General features: G+C 42.2%; 2 protein-coding genes across 2 annotated transcripts; both read right to left on the bottom strand.

Annotated features, from left to right (window-relative positions):
* Window positions 1–551: 551 nt before the first annotated feature.
* LOC135365355 (protocadherin alpha-10-like) lies at window positions 552–6,266 on the bottom strand. Its single transcript, XM_064596002.1, has one exon. It carries the CDS (start codon window positions 5,077–5,079, stop codon window positions 2,635–2,637), a length of 2,445 nt encoding a protein of 814 aa, XP_064452072.1. The 5' UTR covers window positions 5,080–6,266; the 3' UTR covers window positions 552–2,634.
* A 5,592-nt stretch (window positions 6,267–11,858) lies between these two features.
* Window positions 11,859–26,676, bottom strand: LOC123841965 (protocadherin alpha-7-like). The gene is made up of 2 exons (XM_045871417.3): window positions 17,789–26,676; window positions 11,859–12,157 (listed from the first exon to the last, which is right to left on the bottom strand). The coding sequence occupies exons 1-2, from the start codon at window positions 20,195–20,197 to the stop codon at window positions 11,993–11,995; spliced, it is 2,574 nt and encodes an 857-aa protein (XP_045727373.3). The 5' UTR covers window positions 20,198–26,676; the 3' UTR covers window positions 11,859–11,992.
* Between the last annotated feature and the right edge of the window lie 89 nt (window positions 26,677–26,765).

Here is a 26,765-nt window from a genome sequence, read left to right as displayed (position 1 = left end):
AAATAATCATATTACCACTTACATTTGTCCAAAACATTATCCTTATTCACAACATAAAAAGGACAGGGTCATTTGCATATCTATCATTTGGCTTTGGTGTTCTGCTAGAACATTGCAGACCACAGTCTTCTGGGTTTTCCCATATATTAAATGATTCTTCTTAACTTAGATTACTTCCAAACAACGGATACCTAATCCCTACAATGGCAACTCTTCATTACCTACATTACCTACATTACATTGAATGATGTAAAGACCTATCTCAATGTGGCATTGCAACAAATGATAATGACGCTCATGAACTCTTCTGAGAAAAAAAATCACTTAACATAAAAAATCTCAATTATGGCATTGTACAAAATTAACTATGAAGATAATCATGGTTTTTTTCTTAAGCAAAACAGAAAGAAGGATTCACCTCTATATACTTTGGGCTTGATTTTCCTAGCCATAACTATGCCTGATTAGAGAAAAAATTTACTGTAGAAAACTCTACAGTGAATAAAAGAATGGCTCTAGAATCTAAAAGATATACATTTGAGTATCATTTTTACCATGTACTAGCTGGATGGCAGTAGACAAGCTAGAAAAATATCTTACCATCTCTTAGTTCATCATTTTTTTTAAAAGATTTTATTTATTTATTTGACACAGAGAGAGTGAGAGAGAGCATAAGCAGGGGGAGTGGCAGGCAGGCAGAGGGAGAGGCAGGCAGAGGGAGAGGCAGGCTCTGTACTGAGCAAGGAGCCCGATGTGGGACTCGATCCCAGGACCCTGGGATCATGACCTGAGCCAAAGGCAGACGCTTAACGACTGAGCCACCCAGGCGCCCTTAGTCCATCATTAAAATTTGGATAGTCACATGTGTTTTATAAGTTGTTATAAGGATTAAATTATGTATTTTAAGTCCTTCACACAATGTTCTAATAAACAAACAGTTCAAATAGTAGTGGTTTATTTGTAGTTAGTGACTGTTCTTATTCTACTTTGTAGCTATGGATGAAGAGATTTTCAGTATGATAAACTAGGGCCTGGTTTTTCCTTTTCAGAAGATTTCCTAATGTTCATCTTCATGGCAATCATCCCTTTTTTGTGGGTAGAAAATGGCGACTAATGCTTCCTCAGCATTTTTATTAACTTTACCCTATCCATAACATGGTTCTCCTCCACATGTAAATATATCATATATAATTTATTTCTCCACACAACAACTTGTACACTGGAGCATAAATAAATAAATAAATAAATAAATAAACTTTCACATCAATTGATTTAGATGCTTATAGCTCTAAATACAAGTTCTCTGTGATCTCCTTAAAGAAAACAATTCACATGATTTTGCATCAAATGTATCTAAAGTATACAATATCAAATTGTGAAATGTGATCAACAACACCATTGTCAAATGGAAGTGACTTTACAGATATTTCATGGTTGTTATGCTTAAGCTATTTAAATCAATGTCATTTCAAAGACCTAGTGGCTTGGTGGACACAGGCAGCAGTACCACGCTTCTGCATATACAGGAAGACTCTCTCTTTTTTTTTTTAAGATTTATTTATTTATTTATTTGAGAGAGAGAATGAGATAGAGAGAGCATGAGAGTGGGGAGGGTCAGAGGGAGAAGCAGACTCCCCGCTGAGCAGGGAGCCCGATGCGGACTCCAGGATCATGACCTGAGCCGAAGGCAGTCGCTTAACCAACTGAGCCACCCAGGTGCCCCAGGAAGACTCTCTCTTAAACTCAAAGCACAGGGAAGTGTGAATTTTCCTACCCTACCCTAAAATATTTCCATACAGACTCACAATGGGTACCATGAATGGAAGAAACATAAATATGATCAAATATCAAATAAATCTTCCAAATAAAAAAGGAAATCAATGAATTCATTTGGAGGAGAGCAGCAATAGATTCAGCAGGCAATTAGCAAAACTGAAATTACACTAGGAAGTAAAAAAAAAAAAAGTAGTGTATCTGAAGCAGCTGAAGACTATGAAGAAAATAAGCAGGAAATCATGAGAGGATTAAAGACAAAAAAGTAAAGTCCTCCCCAAAGGTAAGGCTGAAACTTCACCCAGTATCTCAAAGAAGTATGCCACTGATTATAAAGAAACAAACTTCTTTATAAAAGGAAGCCACCTCAGCCCATGCCCATTAGTAATAAATAAATTTAGAGTTTATAGGAAGGTAAGAATTCAAACACATTTCAAACTCAAAATAACTAAATTATGAAGTTAGGCATTATTATGGTAATTTTTAATACATGAACGCAATGAGGGGAGGACACCAATTAGAATAAGGAAATGAATAGAAAAATTGAACTTGCTGCAAAATTGAGAACTATATTTAAGCTTTGCCTACATCCTCCATTTCCCATCAGTGATCCTTGCCTGGATGACTTAGCCTTCTTCATTTACAGACAGCTTTAGCCATCTATTTCATTACTGCTATTACTACCACTATTATTATTTTCAGCAACTAAATAAGGTTCCTGGTGTGTTCATTAAGACTTCAGTGAAACGTAATAAAAATAGCTAGACTTCCAGTATGTTTTAAAATAAACCATCCCAAGAAAACAAAACAAAGAAACAATAAACTTATACTAATGTCGCTGAACATACTATGCGATTGACATCAACAGGCATTAAATACATTCAGAATTACTGTACTTACATCATTCCCAAAAATCTCCTGTTGTTCTCCACTATCTCCAGAACTTGAACAAGGGGGAACACTAGGGCTAAAGGCCATGAGGTCGGTCTTGGACGCGGGCGGGGGCGGGGCCGGGGGCGGGCCCTCCCCGGAGCACACCCTCTGCCGCCTCTGCTGCGAGTACGACCAGCTCCCCACCGCGCTGGAGCACACCAGCGTGGGCTTCCCAGGCGCGCACGCGCCCTCCGCGGGCGGCGCCGAGCAGCGCAGCGCCGTGTACAGCAGCAGCGTGAGCACCAACAGGCTGGACACCGCGCAGATGGCGATGATCAGGTACACGTTGACATCCAGCAGCGCCGTCTCGGCGCCAGCGGCGCCCGCCAGCACCCGCGACGACGCCTTGGGCGCCTGGCCGCTCTCCACCAGCGACAGCAACACAGTGGCCGTGGCCGTGAGCGCCGGCTCGCCGTGGTCCTTCACCAGCACCAGCAGGCGCTGGCGCGGCGAGTCCGCCTCGTCCAGGGTGCGCGTCGTGCTGATCTCGCCCGTGTACAGCGCCACGCGGAACGGGCTGCGCGCGCCACCCGCCGCCGGCCGCAGCTCGTACGACAGCCACGCGTTGTAGCCAGAGTCGGCGTCCACCGCGCGCACCTTCGCCACCACGTGGCCCGCGCCCACCGACCGCGACACCAGCTCGCTCACAGCGCCGCCGCCCGCCCCCGGCCGCGGCAGCAGCGCGGGCGCGTTGTCGTTCTCGTCCAGCACGAACACCTGCAGCGTCACGTTGCTGCCCAGGGGAGGCACGCCCGCGTCGCGCGCGCTCACTTGGAACTGCAGCAGCTCCAGCTCCTCGTGGTCCAGCGGCTGCAGCGCGTACACCTTGCCGCTCTCCGCGTGCACCGACACGTAGCTCGACAGCGCTCGCTCGCCCACGCGCCGCTCCACCAGCGAGTAGGACACCAGCGCGTTCTCCTGCGCGTCGGCGTCCCGCGCAGACACCGTGAAGATGTGGCAGCCGGGCGGGTTGTTCTCCTTCACGAACACCGTGTACTCGGGCTGCGCGAATGCCGGCGCGTTGTCGTTCACGTCCGCCACTTCCACGGACACGCTGGCCGTGGCGGAGAGCGAAGGCGAGCCTGCGTCACGCGCGGTCACTACTAGAGCATAGTCCGCCACGCTCTCTCGGTCCAGGGCGCTGTCCAGCACCAGCGAATAGTAATTCTTGAAGGTGGACACCAGCTTGAAGGGAACGTGGGGTGACAGGGTGCAGGTCACCTGCCCGTTGGCACCAGAGTCACGGTCAGTTACACTGATTAGGGCGATGACAGTCCCTAGTGTAGCATCCTCTGGAACAGACAACGATAGTGACGTCACTAGCAACTCCGGAGCATTATCATTAATGTCCAAGATTTCTACCAAGATTGTGCAGTGACCAAACATCGGGGGATTTCCTTTGTCAACTGCTTCTATTTGAAGTTTCCATAATTTAGTTTCTTCAAAATCTATTTTTCCGTTTACTTTTATTTCTCCACTGGCTGAATCTATGCAGAAAAAGGCTTCTGTATTAGAGGAGACATCAGTTGCAAAGGAATAAAGAATGTGGCTGTTTGAACCTTCATCCAAATCCGAGGCGTTAAGTCTAATAACCAGGGTACCGTTTCTCGAATTCTCCAGTAATTTTACACGATGGACTGCTTTGTCAAATACTGGGGCGTTGTCATTTACATCCAGCACTGTGATGTGTAACTCTGTGTTACCTGTCAGCTCAGGTTTGCCCCCATCAGTTGCTTGGAGCACCAAGAGAAGCTCTGAAGCGACTTCCCTGTCTAAGAGTTTTTTTAGTACTAGTTGAAGCGGTTTTACCTGATCGTCGTTGGTGGGTACTTCCAAAGAGAAATACTCACTGGGGCTCAGTTTGTAAGTGAGCAGAGCGTTGGCCCCGATATCTGCATCAGAGGCGCCCTCTAGTGAAAAATGAGAGTCAAGAGCCCTTGTTTCGGAAATAAACAAATTTTTCTGTGTTGCTGGGAATACAGGCGGATTATCGTTAATGTCCTTCACCTCCACCTCCACATGGAAAACCTGAAGCGGCCTGTCCACGATCACCTCCAGGTGGATGCTGCACTCCGCGCTCCGTCCACACAGCTCCTCCCGGTCGATCCGAGAATTCACAAATAAAATGCCATTCTGCAGATTTACCTCCAGAAGATCCCCGGGACCCTTGGACGCCACTCGGAAAAGGCGCGGCACCAGCTCTGCCAGCTCCAGCCCCAAGTCCTGGGCGATGCGGCCCACGAAGGTGCCGTGTTTGGCCTCCTCCGGGACCGAGTAATGGACCTGGCCGCTCTCGGCCCCCCACGCTGCAAGGAGCAGAACCGAGAGCAGCAAGTGCCTGGTTCCCTGGCCACCTGGTCCTGAAGCTAACATCCTGCTTTGCTTCTGGTTAGTAAATCAACATTTCAAGAGCGGAAAGGTGTGGTCCTTTTAGACCTTTCAAGTCTTTGTTCCTGAGATCCCAACTGATTTTAACAACATGGGTGTGTAGAGTCTTTAAAACACCGGAACCGTGGAGATTCTTTCTGGCCCGTGAATTACCGTAATTTCCTTCTGTTTAAAGCATCCTCTCCTTGGAGAACAACGACATCCTGTGGCTCGAAATGGAAGTACGTTTGTGTTTATACTATTTCTTTCATTTCTATTGCTTCTCTCATAATTCCTTCATATATTGGTCCATGTTTTACTTTGTAGGCTTTTAATTTTTTCTTTATACATTCCTTGTGTGTGACCACTAGCTCTTTAAAGGTGGTTTTTGTCTTACAAATTAGAATCCTAAGAAAAGTTTTACCTTGGATATAGACATCTAAGAGAACGTACTACTGGACTAACTATATTATCATGTATATGAACACGAAAAGTCCATGTTTGTAGGTTACTAGTGATGCTGTGTTTTTTAGACTTTTAGAAATTGATCATTTGGGAATGGCCTCTTATTAAGTTTATTCCATTGCTAACACTACAATTTCTATTGCTTAATAATTATACTATGTTAAATTATTCTAAACATTTAGTTCAACTGTGAAGAGAATAACTCAAGATTCAAGTTCTCTAAGTTACCACCTCAACGTAATGGTGTTTCTAATCAATGCTGATATGCAAGTTACATACCAGTTTATCCAAAGATTTATTTTCTTTGATATTAATGATTTTTACCATGTACTGATTCCTAGAAATACAAAGTATATTTATCTTTGGTTCCTTTTAGAGCTTTTTCAATTACTGTATCTGTTCAGGGTGAATATTGTACTTTCCATTCTGAAGGACAACTTAAATATGCATTATATCCATTCCTATTTGCAAAATAATTTCTTTCTAACCCCCCCCAACAAAAACCCACTGAATCAGGAATTCAAGTTATATCTTCTGTTTGTTTATACCCATTTTATTCCAGAATTGGTTTACAGAGACTAGAGCATAAAAACATTCTAGGACGCCTGGGTGGCTCAGTTGGTTGAGCGACTGCCTTCAGCTCAGGTCATGATCCTGGAGTCCCGGGATCTCGAGTCCCACATTGGGCTCCCTGCTCAGCAGGGAGTCTGCTTCTCCCTCTGAACCTCCCCCCTCTCATGGGCTCTCTCTCTCTCTCTCAAATAAATAAATAAAATCTTTTAAAAAATAAATAAAAATAAATAAAAACATTCTAAATTGAATTAATTTACTCAATTTTATTTTCCTGTTCTTATCTCAAATGCAAAAACCAAGTGGAAATTTGCATCGCAACTGTTATCAATTGCAATAAAGCTTATCAGTCTTATATTAAAAGAGAAAAATATTTTAATCATTCTCAAGACTGTTAAGAAGCCAACTATTCAATATCTGAAATCCTTCTGATAAGATGGCGGCCACTGGGAAAATTCCAAATTTCTCTTTTGAAAAAAAATTGTAAATGGCTACCCAAGGCAATCTTAGGTTATATGTGAAAGTGAGCGGCAGTCTTCATTTGGAACACTTTTAAAGATAGGATTCAATGATTATAGATCTATGCAAAAAATTTATAGTTCTACTTGTAATTCTTTTTTAAATTGTGGAAGCCATAAACTCAAGACATTTGCATAAAGAGGAGCAAACAAATTTTTAGCACATGGGGGTTACTAAATTCAGAAAAAGACATGACTAAGACATGACTCCCTGTGTTTGCTGATTTAAATAATCTGGCCCCTTTGAGAATATGCCTTACTGAAGGTCCATTCCATTTTTGGTTTAAGGAATTGCTTCATTAGTTAAGTACACATTAAAGATAGTTTTTTTTAAAAAAAGATTTTATTTATTTATTTGAGAGAGAGAATGAGAGAGAGAGAGAGAGCATGAGAGGGGGAGGGTCAGAGGGAGAAGCAGACTCCCTGCCGAGCAGGGAGCCCGATGCAGGACTCGATCCCGGGACTCCAGGATCATGACCTGAGCCGAAGGCAGTCGCCCAACCGACTGAGCCACCCAGGCGCCCCTAAAGATAGTTTTTAAGCCCTCAAATTTCAAGGCTATCATATAGCTAAATAACTATAGTATACCAATAAAGCTATGGCTTGGTTACTCATCTTAAAATAGACTATAACAAATACTATGCCATCAAGAGCTATAGAGTGCTCATGATTAGCCTCATTTTAATGCCATTTAATAAAGATTATATTAAACATCATTATAAAATTAAAATGTTACTGTTTTTACATTTATTTATTTATTTCAGAGAGAGAGAGACTGAGCACGTGGGAGGAGGGGCAGAGGGAGAGAAACTCAAGCCAACTCTCTGCTGACTAGAGCCTGATGTGGGGCTCAATCTCATGAAACCATGAGATCACATCCCCAGCCAAAACCAAGAGCCAGACATTCAACCAACTGTGCTACCCAGGCACTCCTAAGATGTCACAGTTTTAAAAGAAATTGACTAATTTTGGGGGGGGGCAAGAATGTTAAAAGAAATCCTTAATTTGGAAAATTTTCTGGTTTCATTCTGAAATTTCCGTAATTTTGAATTAAATGAAAGAAACTTTCCATAAAGTTTTTAAAAATATTTATCTTAAAACAGAGACAGGGGCGTGCCTGGGGGGCTCAGTCAGTTTGGCATCTGCCTTCGGCTCAGGTCATGATCCCAGGATCCTAGGATGGAGTCCCTGGGCTGAGCAGGGAGCCTGCTTCTCCCACAACTTCTGCTACTCCCCCTGCTTGTGTGCTCGCGCTCTCTCTCTCTCAAATAAATAAATAAATAAATCTTAAATCTTTAAATCTTAAAAAAAAAAAAAAACCAGAGACAGAGGAAGACAATGTCAGACTAAAACCGGTAAAATCTGTCTTTGCTAGCTCTCAACTACTCCTGAAATCTCACCTCATCTCCTCTATCTGCATTTCCTTCTCCAAAGACTTTAAAAATTATTATGTTCCTGGATAAAATGGTAACTGGTTGTGTTAAATTTTTGGTGAATGTTTATGTTTTAAACATGCCCGCCCAAAGCAAAGTAAAATAAATAGGACTAAATTGGTAAACACACAATTCTGTGTTTCATTAATTGCTCAGATGAAGAGATACCTTTGGATAAGACTTTTTTGCAAGGGGGACACAGTGACATAAAGGGCCAAATGAGAAGACAGATATAAGAGAAAGGAATTCTATATACAAGTTGAAATACTCTGCATTAACTTATCATCTGTAATCTCTGAGAATTGGAAACTGGCCATGGGAAATATTAACAAAAGAAGGCAATGCCATGCTTAAATTCCCGCCACAACTGTCTTTTTTGGTGTTCCTAAACTTGAATAGATATTTCAGGTTTTATTGGAAGCTATTTGTAAAGTACATACAGAGTAAAAATTCAGCTTGTATACAGAAAGCAAAAAGCATTGCTAAGAACTAGAGTCAGGAAACTAGTTGCACTATTATTTGTTGGTAACACTGGACTTAACAAAATAAACAAAAAGGAAATCATAGGTATCAGGTAACAACCAGTCTCAGAAAGGAATATTGAATAGGATAGTGTTGGCACCCTGCAATTTAATTGTCTTGCATTTCACAGTCTACTCTATCCAACACAACCCTGGTTTAAGATGACTAGAGAGGGGCACCTGGGTGGCTCAGTCCTTAAGCCTCTGCCCAGGGTCCTGGGATGAAGCCCCACATTGGGCTCCTTGCTTCACAGGAAGCCTGTTTCTCCCTCTCCCACTCCCCCTGCTTGTGTTCCCTCTCTTGCTGTGTCTCTCTGTCAAATAAACAAATAAAATCTTTAAAAAAAAAATGACTAGAGAAACTATAAACTAAATTGCACGCTATGATCACAAATCAGTAGAAAATGTTCTAAGAGAACAATTCAGCTTTCTCTTCAAATTTCTCGTATTAATTTGGACTAAAGTAATTATTTTCAACCTCCTTAAAATTAAGTGATTTTCAAATTTCTCCATTATTAAACATAATTATGACTCTTTCCTCACAGTGCAAAATCTTATACTTGAACATAATGCTATATTTCATGCTGATAAAGGAGATCATGAAGAGCTACTGCATAAAATTATGTAAATAATTATAAAGTTTTTCTTCTAAAAAAAAAGTGAATAGTACACACTGGCAGAGATACCAAAACTACCAAAATAAAAATGAGAAAACATTTTAAAAGCTCAAAATCCTTAATTTCATAGATTAGGACATTTATAAATGAACTTCAAGTCTACATACAGTACCATTAAAAATAAAACATAAACACTGAATACTGAGGATATACTATGCATTATAAGCTATATTGCACTACAGATAGACTGGTGTTGAAGTATACTTAATGTGTAGCAATTAAGTTGTTTTTCACTGAATAGTTTCCAGGTACAGTGGCAGCGCAGCTTTAGGAATTCAGTATGATTCCCATGGCAGGTTTTAAGTGAAATTGATTTCAGCACCCAATAAATATTTACTCAATGTATGGATTTTAATGATTTGTAATTGGAAGTCAAAATACAAAAGGCAGGTATAAACTTAAAATATTCAACTTCCGAATAATAAATAAGAAAATATTGGCAGATCTCTAGAATAAATGAGTAAAAACTATTTAAAAGCACCGTCTGAAAATAAGAATGTCTCACATTTCAAAAATAAATACATAAATGAATAAAATATTTGAGCAACCCACCTTTCCAGAGGACTCCAAAGAAGCTTGTGGATCTTCCGTCGCATTTAGAGATCCAGGACACGGAGGAAGGCTGGGGCTGAAGGCCATGAGGTCGGTCTTGGACGCGGGCGGGGGCGGGGCCGGGGGCGGGCCCTCCCCGGAGCACACCCTCTGCCGCCTCTGCTGCGAGTACGACCAGCTCCCCACCGCGCTGGAGCACACCAGCGTGGGCTTCCCAGGCGCGCACGCGCCCTCCGCGGGCGGCGCCGAGCAGCGCAGCGCCGTGTACAGCAGCAGCGTGAGCACCAACAGGCTGGACACCGCGCAGATGGCGATGATCAGGTACACGTTGACATCCAGCAGCGCCGTCTCGGCGCCAGCGGCGCCCGCCAGCACCCGCGACGACGCCTTGGGCGCCTGGCCGCTCTCCACCAGCGACAGCAACACAGTGGCCGTGGCCGTGAGCGCCGGCTCGCCGTGGTCCTTCACCAGCACCAGCAGGCGCTGGCGCGGCGAGTCCGCCTCGTCCAGGGTGCGCGTCGTGCTGATCTCGCCCGTGTACAGCGCCACGCGGAACGGGCTGCGCGCGCCACCCGCCGCCGGCCGCAGCTCGTACGACAGCCACGCGTTGTAGCCAGAGTCGGCGTCCACCGCGCGCACCTTCGCCACCACGTGGCCCGCGCCCACCGACCGCGACACCAGCTCGCTCACAGCGCCGCCGCCCGCCCCCGGCCGCGGCAGCAGCGCGGGCGCGTTGTCGTTCTCGTCCAGCACGAACACCTGCAGCGTCACGTTGCTGCCCAGGGGAGGCACGCCCGCGTCGCGCGCGCTCACTTGGAACTGCAGCAGCTCCAGCTCCTCGTGGTCCAGCGGCTGCAGCGCGTACACCTTGCCGCTCTCCGCGTGCACCGACACGTAGCTCGACAGCGCTCGCTCGCCCACGCGCCGCTCCACCAGCGAGTAGGACACCAGCGCGTTCTCCTGCGCGTCGGCGTCCCGCGCAGACACCGTGAAGATGTGGCAGCCGGGCGGGTTGTTCTCCTTCACGAACACCGTGTACTCGGGCTGCGCGAATGCCGGCGCGTTGTCGTTCACGTCCGCCACTTCCACGGACACGCTGGCCGTGGCGGAGAGCGAAGGCGAGCCTGCGTCCCGCGCTATCACTACCAGCTCATAGTTCGACACGCTCTCTCGGTCCAGGGCGCTGTCCAGCACCAGCGAATAGTAATTCTTGAAGGTGGACACCAGCTTGAAGGGAACGTGGGGTGACAGGGTGCAGGTCACCTGCCCGTTGGCGCCAGAGTCACGGTCGGACACGCTGATCAGGGCAATGACACTGCCCACCTGAGCATCTTCTCGCACCGGGAGAGCCAAAGAAGTGATAACCACCTCGGGTGAATTATCATTTTCATCCAGAACTTCCACTAGTACAGTGCAGTGACCAACCATTGGTGGGTTTCCTTTATCTGTAACATCTACATGAATTTCATAAGTGTTACTATCCTCAAAGTCAATAGCATCATTTACTCTTATTTCTCCCGTTTTTTCATTCATTAGAAATTTCCGCCTTATGCTGGGTGGAACCAAAGAACTAAATGAATATATCATTTCTTTGTTTATTCCTTCATCTGCATCAGACGCATTTAGCCATATTACTAAAGTTTGTTTCGCTGAATTTTCATACATCTTAACTTCATAAACGGATCGGTCAAATATAGGCGCATTATCATTGGCATCCAACACCAAGATCAGCAGAGTAACAGATCCAGTATATTCCGGTTTGCCTCCATCAGTTGCAGTTAATAACAACTGAAGCTGAGGATTTTCTTCACGATCCAGCATTTTTCCTAGAACAAGCACTGGGGTTTTGCCTTTGTCCTTTCTGTTTATAATATCAAGAATGAAAAACTCATTTGGACTGAGTCTGTAAGTAAGCACTGCATTCTCTCCAACATCCGCATCAGATGCGCCTTCTAGCGGAAACCGAGAGTCAAGCAGTCGAGATTCGGGTATTGAAAGCTTTTGTTCTGAAACGGAGAAGACCGGCGGGTTGTCATTAATGTCCTTTACCTCCACCTCCACATGGAAAACCTGAAGCGGCCTGTCCACGATCACCTCCAGGTGGATGCTGCACTCCGCGCTCCGCCCACACAGCTCCTCCCGGTCGATCCGAGAATTCACAAACAAAATGCCATTCTGCAGATTTACCTCCAGAAGATCCCCGTGGCCTTTGGACGCCACCCGGAACAGGCGTGGCACCAGCTCCGCCAGCTCCAGCCCCAAATCCTGGGCGATGCGGCCCACGAAGGTGCCGTGTTTGGCCTCCTCCGGCACAGAATAATGGACCTGGCCCCTCCCCGCCTTCCAGGCTGCGAGAAGCAGAAGCAGGAGAAGCTGGCGTAAGTCTCTTGGGCTGCTGGGTGTGTAGACCAACATCATACCTTTCTGCATGAATCAGCGGTCTAGAATAAACATGCTCTCTGAAATTTTGCTGTTCGACTTCTTACATCTAATTTTATCGAAATGGCTGAGATCTGAGAATGTAGCTCCTTTCTAGTCCTTGAGAAACAGGATTATGCCTTTGTTCTAAAAACATTTTATGGAAGACAGCGACATCCGGTGGCTGATGTGTAAGTACAATTCCATGAATTTAACAACTTGTCTTTCATTCATAGTTTTTCATTCTATTTTGACGTATTTGTATCTCTATGGATCTCTAAAAGTTCACATGATGTCTCTTTTGTATTAACAATAATTATTGTTTACCCCTAGTTCAGGGTTTTCTAGAGCACAGAACCTCAGAGAAGTAATTTCCTCTCCAACCATGATTATCATTAGTTACATTTGAAAATAGTCTTAATATTTGTATATACTGAGTGTATTAGTATTTTGCTGGATAACAAATTTAGACCACTTCAAGTTTTTTTTTAAGATCTGATTTATTTGAAAGAGAAAGAGAGAAAGAGAGAATGAGTGGCGGGGAGGAGCAGAGGGAGAGTGAGAAGCAGACTCCCCATTGAGCAGGGAGCTTCATGAGGGACTTGATCCCAGAACCCTAGGATCATGACTTGTGCCAAAGGCAGGTACCCCTAAATATCTTCAAGTTTTGACACTTAATTCCCTTCTCTTTGTCATTTTCTTGAGATTAAATAAACCCTACTAGACACTAATCTGAAGAATCAGTTCTCTGTGAGGTGTTCAGTCATCCCTAGATAGTTGAGAGAAGATCACTGGCTTCAACATCAGAAGTATCTCCATTCTGACTCCTCTTCTTAAACTTACTAGCTGTGTGACTTGGGGTAAATAATTTAACCTCTCTGTCTCTGTTTCCAGTTTTATAACATTCATATAATAATAATATGGTGGTTGTATGAATTATGATACATTAAATGCCTAGGATTATACCTTAAGGAGAGTGCGTGCTTCATAAATGGCAATATTCTCAGGCCTCAATTTAGCCACATTTATTTTCACATTGTGTCAAGACCACAATAGGCTTTTTGGTAAAAATTATTACCTGTAGAATATTATCACTCTGCAATGCCTTTACTGTTACTACCGCACAGGCTGGTGGTTCCTATCTTTAGAAAAACAGAAAAGTACTTTTATTGAGAAATCAGCTATACAAGGAGAAGTTTCACTTTTTCCTATGCATCTTACATGGGCAAAAATAAACTTCATTATGATTCTAAATAAAATAATTCAAAAATTTATGATTTCCACTTGCAGAAACAAGTGCTTTCATCTCTGTTATATTTAATCTTTTCAAGGACCCCAAATGTACAGTTTTGGAATTACCTAATAGTTCTCTCAGTGTCAATAAAGCTTTTCATCACTACCTGCAGTAAAAATATTTTCTTTCTCAAAGTTCTTGGAATCAAATATTCAGCAACTGAAATTAATATATCTATACTACTGGAAAAAAAAAAAGAGAAAGTTCTCTTTTCCCAAGAAGGGAAAACTTAATAATAGGACCTTTGGTCTTATCCAAAGGTTAATTTATTTACTTTAATGATGTTGTGATTTATAAAAGAGATAAACATTTTTGAATTCTTTCAGTTGTTATTAAGAGCTGAAAAATAGAGCAACATTTATGAACAAGAAAATGGACAGGAATAAGTCATTTAATTCATTGATTCATCTGTTCTACTAAATTGTTTTTACACTTTTCTACTTCTTTAGACTGATCTTAGGTTAAAGTCCATTCAAATTCTGATTTTAAGGGTTATTTTTCTTGTAAAGCATGAATTAAAGTATAACAAATTGTGGATCCATCCACAATACCAATCAATGTTTAGTTTGAGTTATTACCTGAAATCTAATAAGTTTATCAGTGAATAATCATCTCAACACAAGGTAATGACATAAACTAAACTCCATTCCTGTTAAAGTGCATTTTATAGCAAGTAATAACATAAATACACCAATTAAATCTTCAATAATGAATACAAAGTAGGGGGTAGTTAAATTATATCCTGTCAAATCATAAGAACTTGGTTTGCCAAGCATCTCACAGAGCTATTGGATCTAAAACTTCAGTTGAATAAGAACCACCTGGGGTGTTTATTAAAATGCATATTTGCCAGTCCTAATTATTTCAGAAATGTTGGGATGGAATCTGGGAACCTGAATGTTCAATAAGAACTCCAGGTGTTGCTAATGTGCTTAGCATTATCAGGTCTAGGATAGGATAGGCTGACCATAGGCCACAAGATACCTGGGATATACTCCATTTATGTCTGTGGTCTTCTGTATTTATTTATAGAGTCCCTTCACTCGCAAGTGTCTAAAATTGGGTCAGAACTTAGATAGTTAGCCCTATATAAAAACTACAATTTAGGGACTGACATAGGGAAGTTTCATTATTGGCTTCATGATTGCTGCTTGAATTGAAGCGTGTTATCCACAGAAACACAGAGAGCTAGCTGCTAAGCAAAATACTGAAGTGTCTTCCATGCTCTCAACTCTCTATTTTGAATTTCTGAGCTGTTTTAAGTCCTAACCTCCCTGGACTACAGTGTGCTCATACTTCCTGATGATGCAAAAGATAAATTCATTAGATGTTCACTGATCTTCTGAAAATTTGTGTAGGACAATAGCCCGTATTCAGGAGAAAATAAATATTAATATAAAGTACTAAATTACCAATTATATCAATACAGCCATCAATAATAAAGAATAAAATTTATAATTATAGAAGATATAGTAAATAATAAATAATACTAGCTCTAAGAGACTAAAGGAATGGGGGGGTTAAATTTCTAGCACTCCTCAATCCATATAATCCACATAACATACAATCAAATACCTGGGCCCAATTCACTTAATTCATTGATTCATCTATTCTACTAAATTGTTTTTATACTTTTCTTTTTTTAAAAATTTTTTTAAGATTTTATTTATTTGCGAGAGAGAGAATGAGAGAGAGCATGAGAGGGGGGAAGGTCAGAGGGAGAAGCAGGCTCCCCGCTGAGCAGGGAGCCCGATGCGGGACTCGATTCCGGGACTCCAGGATCATGACCTGAGCCGAAGGCAGTCGCCTAACCAACTGAGCCACCCAGGCACCCTGTTTTTATACTTTTCTACTTCTTTAGACTGACCTTAGGTTAAAGTCCATTCAAATTCTGATTCAGGTGTCCTTGCACATGAAAAAGTACACCGAAAGAGATATTTGAAGATATAAGTCTGGATTTAAGGTGAATATGCTGACAGACATGGACAGGATTGATCACAGGAGGTCAGAGAATACTCAAGTTTTTTTTTTTAAGATTTTATTTATTTATTTATTTATTTGAGAGACAGAGAGATAGAATGAGAGAAAGAGAGTGAGAGCATGAGAGAGGGGAGGGTCAGAGGGAGAAGCAGAGTCCCCGCTGAGCAGGAAGCCCAACGTGGGACTCAATAGCAGGACTCTAGGATCATGACCTGAGCGGGAAGGCAGTTGCTTAACCAACTGAGCCACCCAGGTGCCCTGAGAATACTCAAGTTTTGAAAGAAATATAATGAAAAGAGGGGCCCCAGGAGGGGCACAGTTGGTTGAGCGGTGGACTCTTGATTTCATGTCAGGTCATGATCCCAGGGTCTTGAGATTGGCCTTGTGTTGGGCTCTGGGCTCAGCAAGGAGTCAACTAAAGTTTCTCTCTCCCTCTCCCTCTGCCCCCACCCCAAGCTTGCTTGCTTGCTTTCTCTCTAAAATAAATAAACAAATACATCTTTTTAAAATATATATATAATGAAAAGAAAATAGATTGCTTTATAACATATACCAAACATGTCCTCTATAAGGGAAAAGAAAAAGTTACTGAAATATATTATTTAAGTGTATTTTACTTGCACTTTTATGGTTTTATTGTGGCTCTATTCTCAAAGCTACTCTGATTTTGCTCTGCTGAGGTTTTAATTAAGGAATACCTTGTTAAAAATCTAACACAATAAAAATACTAGAATAGAAAAATAAGTCACATAACAAAATTTTAAAATAAGTACCAAGTTTCTAAAATATAAATTAGAAAACAAAAACTTGGACTAAAGACAGAGTGTGAAGTACCACCAATCTGAAAGTCACATGCCACAATTCAGGAAATATAAGTTTAACATGTAATGAGTTTAAAGGTGCAATTGATTCATCTCCAGATTTCTGTCTTTCAGAATATTGAGAGAAAAAGTAAATCAACATCTCCACTGATAGGGGTAACTTTTTAAAGTTATAGACTGAATTTCAAGAGAATTCAAAGTGTAGAATGTACATATATCTGCAATGTACAAACATGTATACTAACAAAAATTTCAGTAAAAAGGAGAAAGTCTTCTGAAGAAAGAAAGTACCTCTCAGGAAGTATTTTCTGCAATATCAGATAGAAGATCAATTTTAAGAAATTTTCTAAATGTAAAAAAGATTCTCAATCAATACACTGTCAAGCATATAGAAACATGTTTTACAAAAATTGGAATGAGGGGCATCTGGGTAGCTCAGTCGTTAAATGTCTGCTTTCGGCTCAGGTCATGATCCCAGGGTCCTGTCATGCAGCCCCACATCAGGCTCCCTGTTCATCTGGAAGCCTGCTTCTCCCTCTCCCACTCCCCCTGCTTGTGTTCCTTCTCTTGCTGTGTCTTTCTTTGTCAAATAAATAAAAATCTTCAAAAAAAAAGTTGGAATGAATTATTTTTCTAACATTTGTTGTCAGAATTAGATTACTACGGTAAAGTAACAGTTTTCTAGGGTATACTGAAATTTATTCATTGAAATAATAAACACTGAGTAGTGCTGGCCAAACATGTCTCCAGTCTCCATCCAGAGAAAGGTAGAAAATCACAGTTACGTATTTCCGCTTTGGGATTTCTTATAAACAATAGATTATATACTAAAGTACCATGTAAACTTTAGAAATGAGGGGCACCTGGGTGGCTCAGTCAGTTAAGCGGCTAAGCGCTTAAGCGTCTACCTTTTGCTCTGGTCATGATCCCAGGTTCCTGGGATCCAGCCCCCACATCGGCTCCCTGTTCAGCTGGGACTCTGGTCCTTCTTCTCACTATGCCACTCCCCTCTCTCATACGCGCCCACGCTCTCTCTCGCGCGCGCGCTCTCAAATAAATCAGTAAGATCTTTTTTTTAAAAAGAAATTAATAAATGATAGACTGGTGTTGAAGTATGCTTAATGTGTAGCAATTAAGTTGTTTTTCACTGAATAGTCTCCAGGTACAGTGGCAGCGCAGCTTTAGGAATTCAATATGATTCCCATGGCAGGTTTTAAATAAAATTGATTTCAGCACCGTATAAATATTTACTCAATGTATGGATTTTAATGATTTGTAATTGGAAGTCAAAATACAAAAGGCAGGTATAAACTTAAAATATTCAACTTCCGAATAATAAATAAGAAAATATTGGCAGATCTCTAGAATAAATGAGTAAAAACTATTTAAAAGCACCGTCTGAAAATAAGAATGTCTCACATTTCAAAAATAAATACATAAATGAATAAAATATTTGAGCAACCCACCTTTCCAGAGGACTCCAAAGAAGCTTGTGGATCTTCCGTCGCATTTAGAGATCCAGGACACGGAGGAAGGCTGGGGCTGAAGGCCATGAGGTCGGTCTTGGGCGGGGGCGGGGCCGGGGGCGGGCCCTCCCCGGAGCACACCCTCTGCCGCCTCTGCTGCGAGTACGACCAGCTCCCCACCGCGCTGGAGCACACCAGCGTGGGCTTCCCAGGCGCGCACGCGCCCTCCGCGGGCGGCGCCGAGCAGCGCAGCGCCGTGTACAGCAGCAGCGTGAGCACCAACAGGCTGGACACCGCGCAGATGGCGATGATCAGGTACACGTTGACATCCAGCAGCGCCGTCTCGGCGCCAGCGGCGCCCGCCAGCACCCGCGACGACGCCTTGGGCGCCTGGCCGCTCTCCACCAGCGACAGCAACACAGTGGCCGTGGCCGTGAGCGCCGGCTCGCCGTGGTCCTTCACCAGCACCAGCAGGCGCTGGCGCGGCGAGTCCGCCTCGTCCAGGGTGCGCGTCGTGCTGATCTCGCCCGTGTACAGCGCCACGCGGAACGGGCTGCGCGCGCCACCCGCCGCCGGCCGCAGCTCGTACGACAGCCACGCGTTGTAGCCAGAGTCGGCGTCCACCGCGCGCACCTTCGCCACCACGTGGCCCGCGCCCACCGACCGCGACACCAGCTCGCTCACAGCGCCGCCGCCCGCCCCCGGCCGCGGCAGCAGCGCGGGCGCGTTGTCGTTCTCGTCCAGCACGAACACCTGCAGCGTCACGTTGCTGCCCAGGGGAGGCACGCCCGCGTCGCGCGCGCTCACTTGGAACTGCAGCAGCTCCAGCTCCTCGTGGTCCAGCGGCTGCAGCGCGTACACCTTGCCGCTCTCCGCGTGCACCGACACGTAGCTCGACAGCGCTCGCTCGCCCACGCGCCGCTCCACCAGCGAGTAGGACACCAGCGCGTTCTCCTGCGCGTCGGCGTCCCGCGCAGACACCGTGAAGATGTGGCAGCCGGGCGGGTTGTTCTCCTTCACGAACACCGTGTACTCGGGCTGCGCGAATGCCGGCGCGTTGTCGTTCACGTCCGCCACTTCCACGGACACGCTGGCCGTGGCGGAGAGCGAAGGCGAGCCTGCGTCGCGTGCGGTCACCACCAGAGCATAGTTCGCCACGCTCTCTCGGTCCAGGGCGCTGTCCAGCACCAGCGAATAGTAATTCTTGAAGGTGGACACCAGCTTGAAGGGGACATGAGGTGTTAGTGAGCAGGTCACCTCCCCATTAGCTCCAGAATCTCGGTCAAACACCTTAATCAAGGTGATGACTGTGCCCGGTTGAGCATTCTCTGAGATAGGGAGAGACAGGGAAGTAACAGTCAACTCTGGAGCATTATCATTAGCGTCCAAAACTTGCACATGAACTGTACAGTGACCAGCTAGTGGTAGGTAGCCTTTATCGATCGCTTCTACTCGAAGTTTGTAGGTTTTGCTTTCTTCAAAATCGATATGTCCTATTGCTATAATTTCTCCACTTATGGCATCTATGTAGAACTTAGATTTTATATCTGGGGAAACACCACTAGAGAACGAGTAAATAATATCCGCATTCGAGCCTTCATCCAAATCTGAGGCGTTAAGTTTAATTACCAAAGTTCCATTAGGAACATTTTCTGGTAATTTCACGGCATAGAGTGTTCTGTCGAAAGCTGGGGCGTTGTCATTGACGTCCAGCACTTTGATGAGTAACTGAACGGTGCCAGTCAGCTCAGGTTTGCCTCTATCAGTGGCTGTGAGCACTAAATGAAGTTCTGGAGACTGTTCCCTGTCTAAAGATTTCCGTAATACAAGTCCAAGAGGTTTTACCTGTTCGTCATTTGTTGGTACGTCCAGAGAGAAAAACTCGTTGGGGCTCAGTCTGTAAGTCAACAGAGCGTTCTCCTCGATATCTGCATCAGAAGCGTCCTCTAGTGGAAACCGAGAGTCAAGCATCCTGGATTCTGCAATAAACAGATTCTTTTGTGTCTCGGGGAATACAGGAGGATTGTCGTTAATGTCCTTCACCTCTACTTCCACATGGAAAACCTGCAGCGGCCTGTCCACGATCACCTCCAGGTGGATGCTGCACTCCGCGCTCCGCCCGCACAGCTCCTCCCGGTCGATCCGAGAATTCACAAACAAAATGCCATTCTGCAGATTTACCTCCAGAAGGTCCCCGTGGCCTTTGGACGCCACTCGGAAAAGGCGCGGCACCAGCTCCGCCAGCTCCAGCCCCAAGTCCTGGGCGATGTGGCCCACGAAGGTGCCGTGTTTGGCCTCCTCCGGGACCGAGTAGTGGACCTGGCCGCTCGCGCTCTCCCAGGCTATGAGGATTTTGAAAAACAGCAGTAGATGCCAGTGCCCCCGGTCGCCTCGATTCGAGTCCACCATTTCAAATTAATTGTTTTTTTTTTTTTAATTCAAATAGTAACTTGTCTCAAAATTTGGAGGAATCCTCTTATCTCTTCTTACTATCATGAAGTGCTCGCCATTGTTCAACATCCGCTTAGAGAAACAGAGTGAAGTCTTTCCAATATGAAAACGGATGACTTAATTGTGTCTTGAATGAGAAAATTTCGCGGTAAAGAGCGACATCATGTGGCCAAACAGTAAGTATGAGCTACAAATATCAACTTGTTATTAATAAATATGAAGTTTTATTTTAAACCCTGATTTTTTTCTCCTTCAGTTTTGTTAAAGCACAGGACAACACTTCTCGTATTAAGAGACTTAACTTCTAAATATTTAGTGTAACCATAACTGTAGTCTCCTTATGCCTTGAAAACACATTTTCTCAGTTTTAAATAAAAACAAAAATCTGACAATAAAGCGAATCACACAGCGGAACACTAAGTTTTCAAATATTTTGTTCAGAGTTCAGGTAACTCCATTTTCTTAGATTTCTGTTAAGAAAACTCTTGGTCTCAAGTAGTTACTAATGGAAGAAAAATTTAGAAGGGGTGTTTGTTTTTAGGAAACGGGATAAAAGCAACTAATTCATATAGTTCTCCTGAGAAAACACAATAATAGATGGTTTAGGGGATCTTTGAAGAGGAATAATTTGTATTAAGTGAATTTTGCATGGAAGAAGTATCTGAATTTCTCTTTTCATCAGAATTTATAAACTCTGTTCCAAAAGTTCATGGTTCTTATCTCTTTATTCTTTCCATCCTTTCTAAGCTCCACATTTTATGAGTATGTACCTGTTTTTACAACCTCCAATTTAATTTAGATTATTTATTTCATAACATAAATTTATTTCATTAGAAAAATATTGGTACTCATTTGTCATACTTAGAGCAGTCCTTTAATCAAGCTTGGGGTGGTTTTATCCTTTTTTACTTTACTTCACAGAATAAATTTTCTTGAATGTCTCATTCCTTTGTTTCCAAGTGCAAATTAGATAATTACACCTGTATTGCTTTCCAATTTTGATATCTGCCTAAATGAGTTTTTTCCAACTTGCATGTTTTTAATTAGCACAAAAATGGACAATAAAACCACATAGGCATACCATTTATGTAGTAACACTAAATAAGAGCAGGTACAAATTTTAAAACCACATTTCTCATAATTGTCTTTAATACCATTTAGTCATATAATGTATAGTGGCATAGCTTTATAAACATTTTTATAAAGACTGATTGGTAGTCTTAGTCTTAACTTAGATTTCCTTTTAAAATGGGGAATAAGGGAGCTAGTTATGAGTTAAACAGTATTTCAGGATGGCATGTTGACTATAAACTCAAAAGGTACATTAATATCAATTCTACAAACAGTAAATATGAATATAACTTATTTAAGCTTACTGGTTCACATTTTTTAAAGCATCCTCATTTGTTTAAACTTAAGTACTAAAGTGGTTCTTGAAAATCTATTGTGGACATATTAGTCCAACTAGTTGGGGGCTGCAGGGGTGAATTATGTGACCATCCAAATCAGAGCCTGATTTAGAGTTAAAAAATCAAACTACATTACAAAAAAGTTACACATGGGTAACATAGTAAGTCACTCAGATAATACAGCTTCCAAAGCTCACAAATCCTGGTGACCCTCCTTTTCTGTTTTGACTTACACATACCTTTCTTTTAAATAAGCAAAGAATATAAATATTCACCAAAACTCTGGAAGTCACTGAATTCAATTCTGAATGACAATATCATTCTGAATGATAGTAGTTTTGGCATTTGATATTACAGTCACTTTCATTACAAATATTTCCTTCATTCTAGGTCAAGATGAAGTAAAATAGGAAGAATATGATTCCCAAATGCAGAGTCTAGAGTTATGAAACAGCCAGATGAATGTGCACATGCATGCTGCAAAGCTACCTTTTGTTGGGCTGTAATATTCTGCTGCTCAGCATGACCTGGAAGTCTTTTTTTTTTTTTTTTTCAGAGAGAGCATGTGAGCATGTGCATGCAAGAGCATGGGTGGGAGAAGGACAGAGGGAGAGAGGAAATCTTAAGCAGGCTCCACACTGGGCTCCATCTCATGACCCTGAGATCATGACGTCAGCTGAAATGAAGAGTCAGACACTTAACTGACTGAGCCACCCAGGTGCCTCTGAAAGTCCTTTTTAAGAAAGGGTCTCCAGAGTGCATCCCTAGCTCCAGGATGATTTGGTTGAAGATTGGTTACACTAGTAATTTTCTTTCCTCATTGCCCAGTTCTGCCAAGATTGCAATTCTGTTTTTGTTTTGAAAACCTAGTTCTGAAGGGTTTGCTACCCTGTTCCAATTTTCTGTTCCAACTATGTTCAGTGGCAGTGAGTTGGCACTAATCACCAAGGCCACAAGTGCACCTGGGATTTCCTTGCTTTGGGATGGCATTCTCAAAGGGGGCACCACTTAGAGGCCACCAAACGGAGCCCAACATGAGGCTCCACAATCTTCTGGCCTTCCACTGTGCTTCTGCCTCCTGACTGTGCCTAAATGAGTTTTAAATATTGCTGCTATCCTGGATTATTTCAATAGCTTCTTATTGTGTTATCTTGCCACAACCCCATTTATCCTTCACTAAATCCTGACAGTCATCTTCCTGAAACACACCTTTTATTCCTGTTGTTTCACACTTTTAGTTTTCAGATGACTTTAGAGGTGAGTCAAAATTTCTTAGTCAAGTACTCTAACTTACCCAAGAGCTTTTTCTCATATTACTTTTCCTGTCTTATCTCATACTCTTTCTTGTAAGAACCATATGTTTTGACCAAAGCAGACTATTCTGTGTCTAGCCACATTGGGATTTTCTGTGTACTCATTTACTTAAGTTGGTCTGTTCCCAGAATGCCCATCATGTTCAGTATTCTCTCAGAGAAAACTTCTCTATTTTAAAAACAGATTGATTGATTGATTGATTGATTGATTGATTGATTTAGGGAGAAAGAGAATCTCAAGCAAACTCCACACTGAGCATGGAGCCTGATGTGGGGCTTGACATTCTCTAGAATAGATCACAAACTGGGTCAAAAATCAGTCCTCAACAAATACAAGAAGATTGAAATCATACCATGCAACGTTTCTAACCACAATGCTATTAAACTACAAGTCAACCATAAGAAAACATTTGGAAAGACCACAAATACATGGAGGTCAAACAGTATGTTACTAAACAATGAATGGGTCAACCAGGAAATCAAAGAAGAGATTTTAAAAAGTACATGGAAACAAGTGAAAATTAAAACACGATGGTCCAAAACCTTTGGGATGCAGTAAAAGCAGTCTTAAGAAGGAAGTATATAGTAATACAGGCCACCTCAAGAATCAAGAAAAATCTCAAACAAATAGCCTAACCTTACACCTAAAAGAGCTAGAAGAGAACAACAAATGAATCCCAAAGCCAGCAGAAACAGGGAAATAACAAACATTAGAACAGAAATAAATGGATAGAGAAACTAAAAAAGTAATAGGACAGATCAATGAAACCAGAAGTTGGTTCTTTGAAAAAATTAATAAAATTGATAAACTTCTAGCCAGACTTAGCAAAAAGAAGAGAGAAAAGACCCAAATGAAAAAAATCACAAATGAGAGAGGAGAAATAACCAACACCACAGAAGTACAAACAATTATAAGAGAATATCATGAAAAACTATATGCCAACAAATTGGACAACCTGGAAGAGATGGATAAATTCCTAGAAACATATAAACTACCAAAACTGAAACAGGAAGAACTAGAAAACTTGAACAGACCAATAACCAGTAAAGAAATTGAATCAGTGGGTGCCTGGGTGGCTCAGTTGGTTAAGCGACTGCCTTCGGCTCAGGTCATGATCCTGGAGTCCCTGGATCGAGTCCCGCATCGGGCTCCCTGCTCGGCGGGGAGTCTGCTTCTCCCTCCGACCCTCCCCCCTTTCATGCTCTCTCTCTCTCAGTCTCTCTCTCTCAAATAAATAAATAAAATCTTTAAAAAAAGGGGCGCCTGGGTGGCTCAGTTGGTTAAGCGACTGCCTTCGGCTCAGGTCATGATCCTGGAGTCCCGGGATCGAGTCCCGCATCGGGCTCCCTGCTCGGCAGGGAGCCTGCTTCTCCCTCTGACCCTCTTCCCTCTCATGCTCTCTGTCTCTCATTCTCTCTGTCTCAAATAAATAAATAAATAATCTTTAAAAAAAAAAGAGAAATTGAATCAGTAATCAAAAAACTCCCAACAAACAAAAGTCCAGGGCCAGATGGCTTCAAGGCAAATTCTACCAAACATTTAAAGAAGAGTTAATACCTATTCTTCCCAAACTATTCCAAAAAATAGAATAGGAAGGAAAATTTCCAAACTTATTCTATGAGGCCAGCATTACCCTGATGCCAAAACCAGATAAAGACTCCACTAAAGAAGAGAACAACAGGCCAATATTCTCAATGAACATGGATGCAAAAATTCTCAATAAGATACTAGCAAACCAAATCCAACAATACATTAAAAAATCATTCACCATGATCAAGTAAGATTTATTTCTGGGTTGAAAGAGTGGTTCAATTTTTACAAATCAATCAACATGATACACCACATTAATAAAAGAAAAAATAAGAACCATATGGTCTTTTCATTAGATGCAGAAAAAGCATCTGACAAAGTACAACATCCATTCATGATAAAGACCCTCAGCAAAGTAGGTTTAGCGGGGACATACCTCAACTGAAAAACCCACAGATAATATCATCCTTAATGAGGAAAAACTGAAAGCTTTTCCTCTATGGTGAAGAACAAGACAAGGATGTCCACTCTTACCACTATTACTTAATATAGTACTGGAAGCCCCAACCACAGCAATCAGAAAACAAAAGGAAATAAAAGGCATCCAAATCGGCAAGGAAGAAATAAAATTTTCATTATTTGCAGATGACATGATACTCTATATAGAAAACCCAACAGACTCCACCAAAAAATTCCTAGAACTGATAAATGAATTCAGTGAAGTCGCAGAATACAAAATCAACATACAGAAATCTGTTGCATTTCTATATACCAATAATGAAGCAGCAGAAAGAAATTAAGTAATCAATCCCACTTACAACTTCACCAAAACCAATAAGATACCTAGGAATAAACCTAACCAAAGAGGAGAAAGACGTGGACTCTGAAATCTGTAAAACACTGATGAAAGAAATTGAAGATGACAAAAATGTGAAGATAATCCCTACTCATGGATTGGAAGAACAAATATTGTTAAAATGTCAATACTGCCCAAAGCAATCTACACATTTAATGCAGTCCCTATCAAGATATCAGCGGCGTTCTTCACACAGCTAGAAAAACAATCCTATAATTTGTACGGAACCAAAATAGACCCTGAATAGCCAAAGCAAGCTTGAAAAACAAAGCTGGAGGCATCACAATTCCGGACTTTGAGTTATATTACAAAGCTGTAGTGATCAAGACAGTATGGTATCGGCACAAAAACAGACATGGAGACCAACAGAACACAACAGAAAACCCAGAAATGAACCCACAATTATATGATCAATTAATCTTCAACGAAGCAGGAAAGAATATTCAATGGGAAAAAGACAGTCTCTTCAACAAAGGGTACTGGAAAAACTGGATAGCAACCTGCAAAAGAATGAAACTGGACCATTTTCTTACACAAAAATAGATTCAAAGTGGATTACAGACCTAAATGTGAGACTTGACACCATAAAAATCCTAGAGAATACAAGCAGTAACATCTTTGGCGTGGGCATAGCAATTTCTTTCTAGATATATCTCCTGAGGCAAGAGAAACAAAAGCAAAAACTATTGGGATTTCATCAAGATAAAAAGCTCCTAAATAGTGAAGGATTCAATCAACAAAACTAAAAGGCAACCTACAGAATGGGAGAAGATATTTGCAAATGACACGTGATAAAGGGTTGGTATCCAAAATATATTAAGTATTATAGAACTCAACACCCCAAAAATGAAAAATCCACTTAAAAATTGGCAGATGACATGAATAGACATTTTTCAAAGAAGACACACAGATGGCCAAGAGACACATGACAAATACTCACTCAACAGCACTCATCATCAAGGAAATACAAAGCAAAACTACAATGAAATATCACCTCACACCCATCAGAATGGCTAAAATCAGCAACACAAGAAACAACAGGTGTTGGCCAGGATGGGAAGAAAGAGGAACACTCTTTCAGTGTAGGAGGGAATGCAAACTGGTGGAGCCAACTCTAGAAAACAGCATGGAGGTTCCTCAAAAGGTTAAAAAACAGAACTACCCTACCATCCAGCAATTGCACTACTGGGTATTTACCCAAAGGATACAAAAATACTAATTCAAAGGGATACATGCACCCTGATGTTTATAGCAGCATTATCCACAATAGCCAAAAATGGAAACAGCCCAGGTGTCTAGTGACTGATGAATGGATGAAGAAGATGTTGTGTGTGTGTATATATATATATATATACACACACACACACACAAACACACACATATACACACACACAATGGAATATTACTCAGCATAAAA

Source organism: Mirounga angustirostris, unplaced genomic scaffold (assembly GCF_029215605.1).
Source record: "Mirounga angustirostris isolate CCGP_5_RB_7025 unplaced genomic scaffold, mMirAng1.0.hap1 SCAF_7, whole genome shotgun sequence".
In the NCBI taxonomy this organism is placed as follows: domain Eukaryota; kingdom Metazoa; phylum Chordata; class Mammalia; order Carnivora; family Phocidae; genus Mirounga; species Mirounga angustirostris.
Note: the sequence above shows the minus strand (reverse complement) of the source record. Positions and strands in the feature narration are given on the sequence as shown.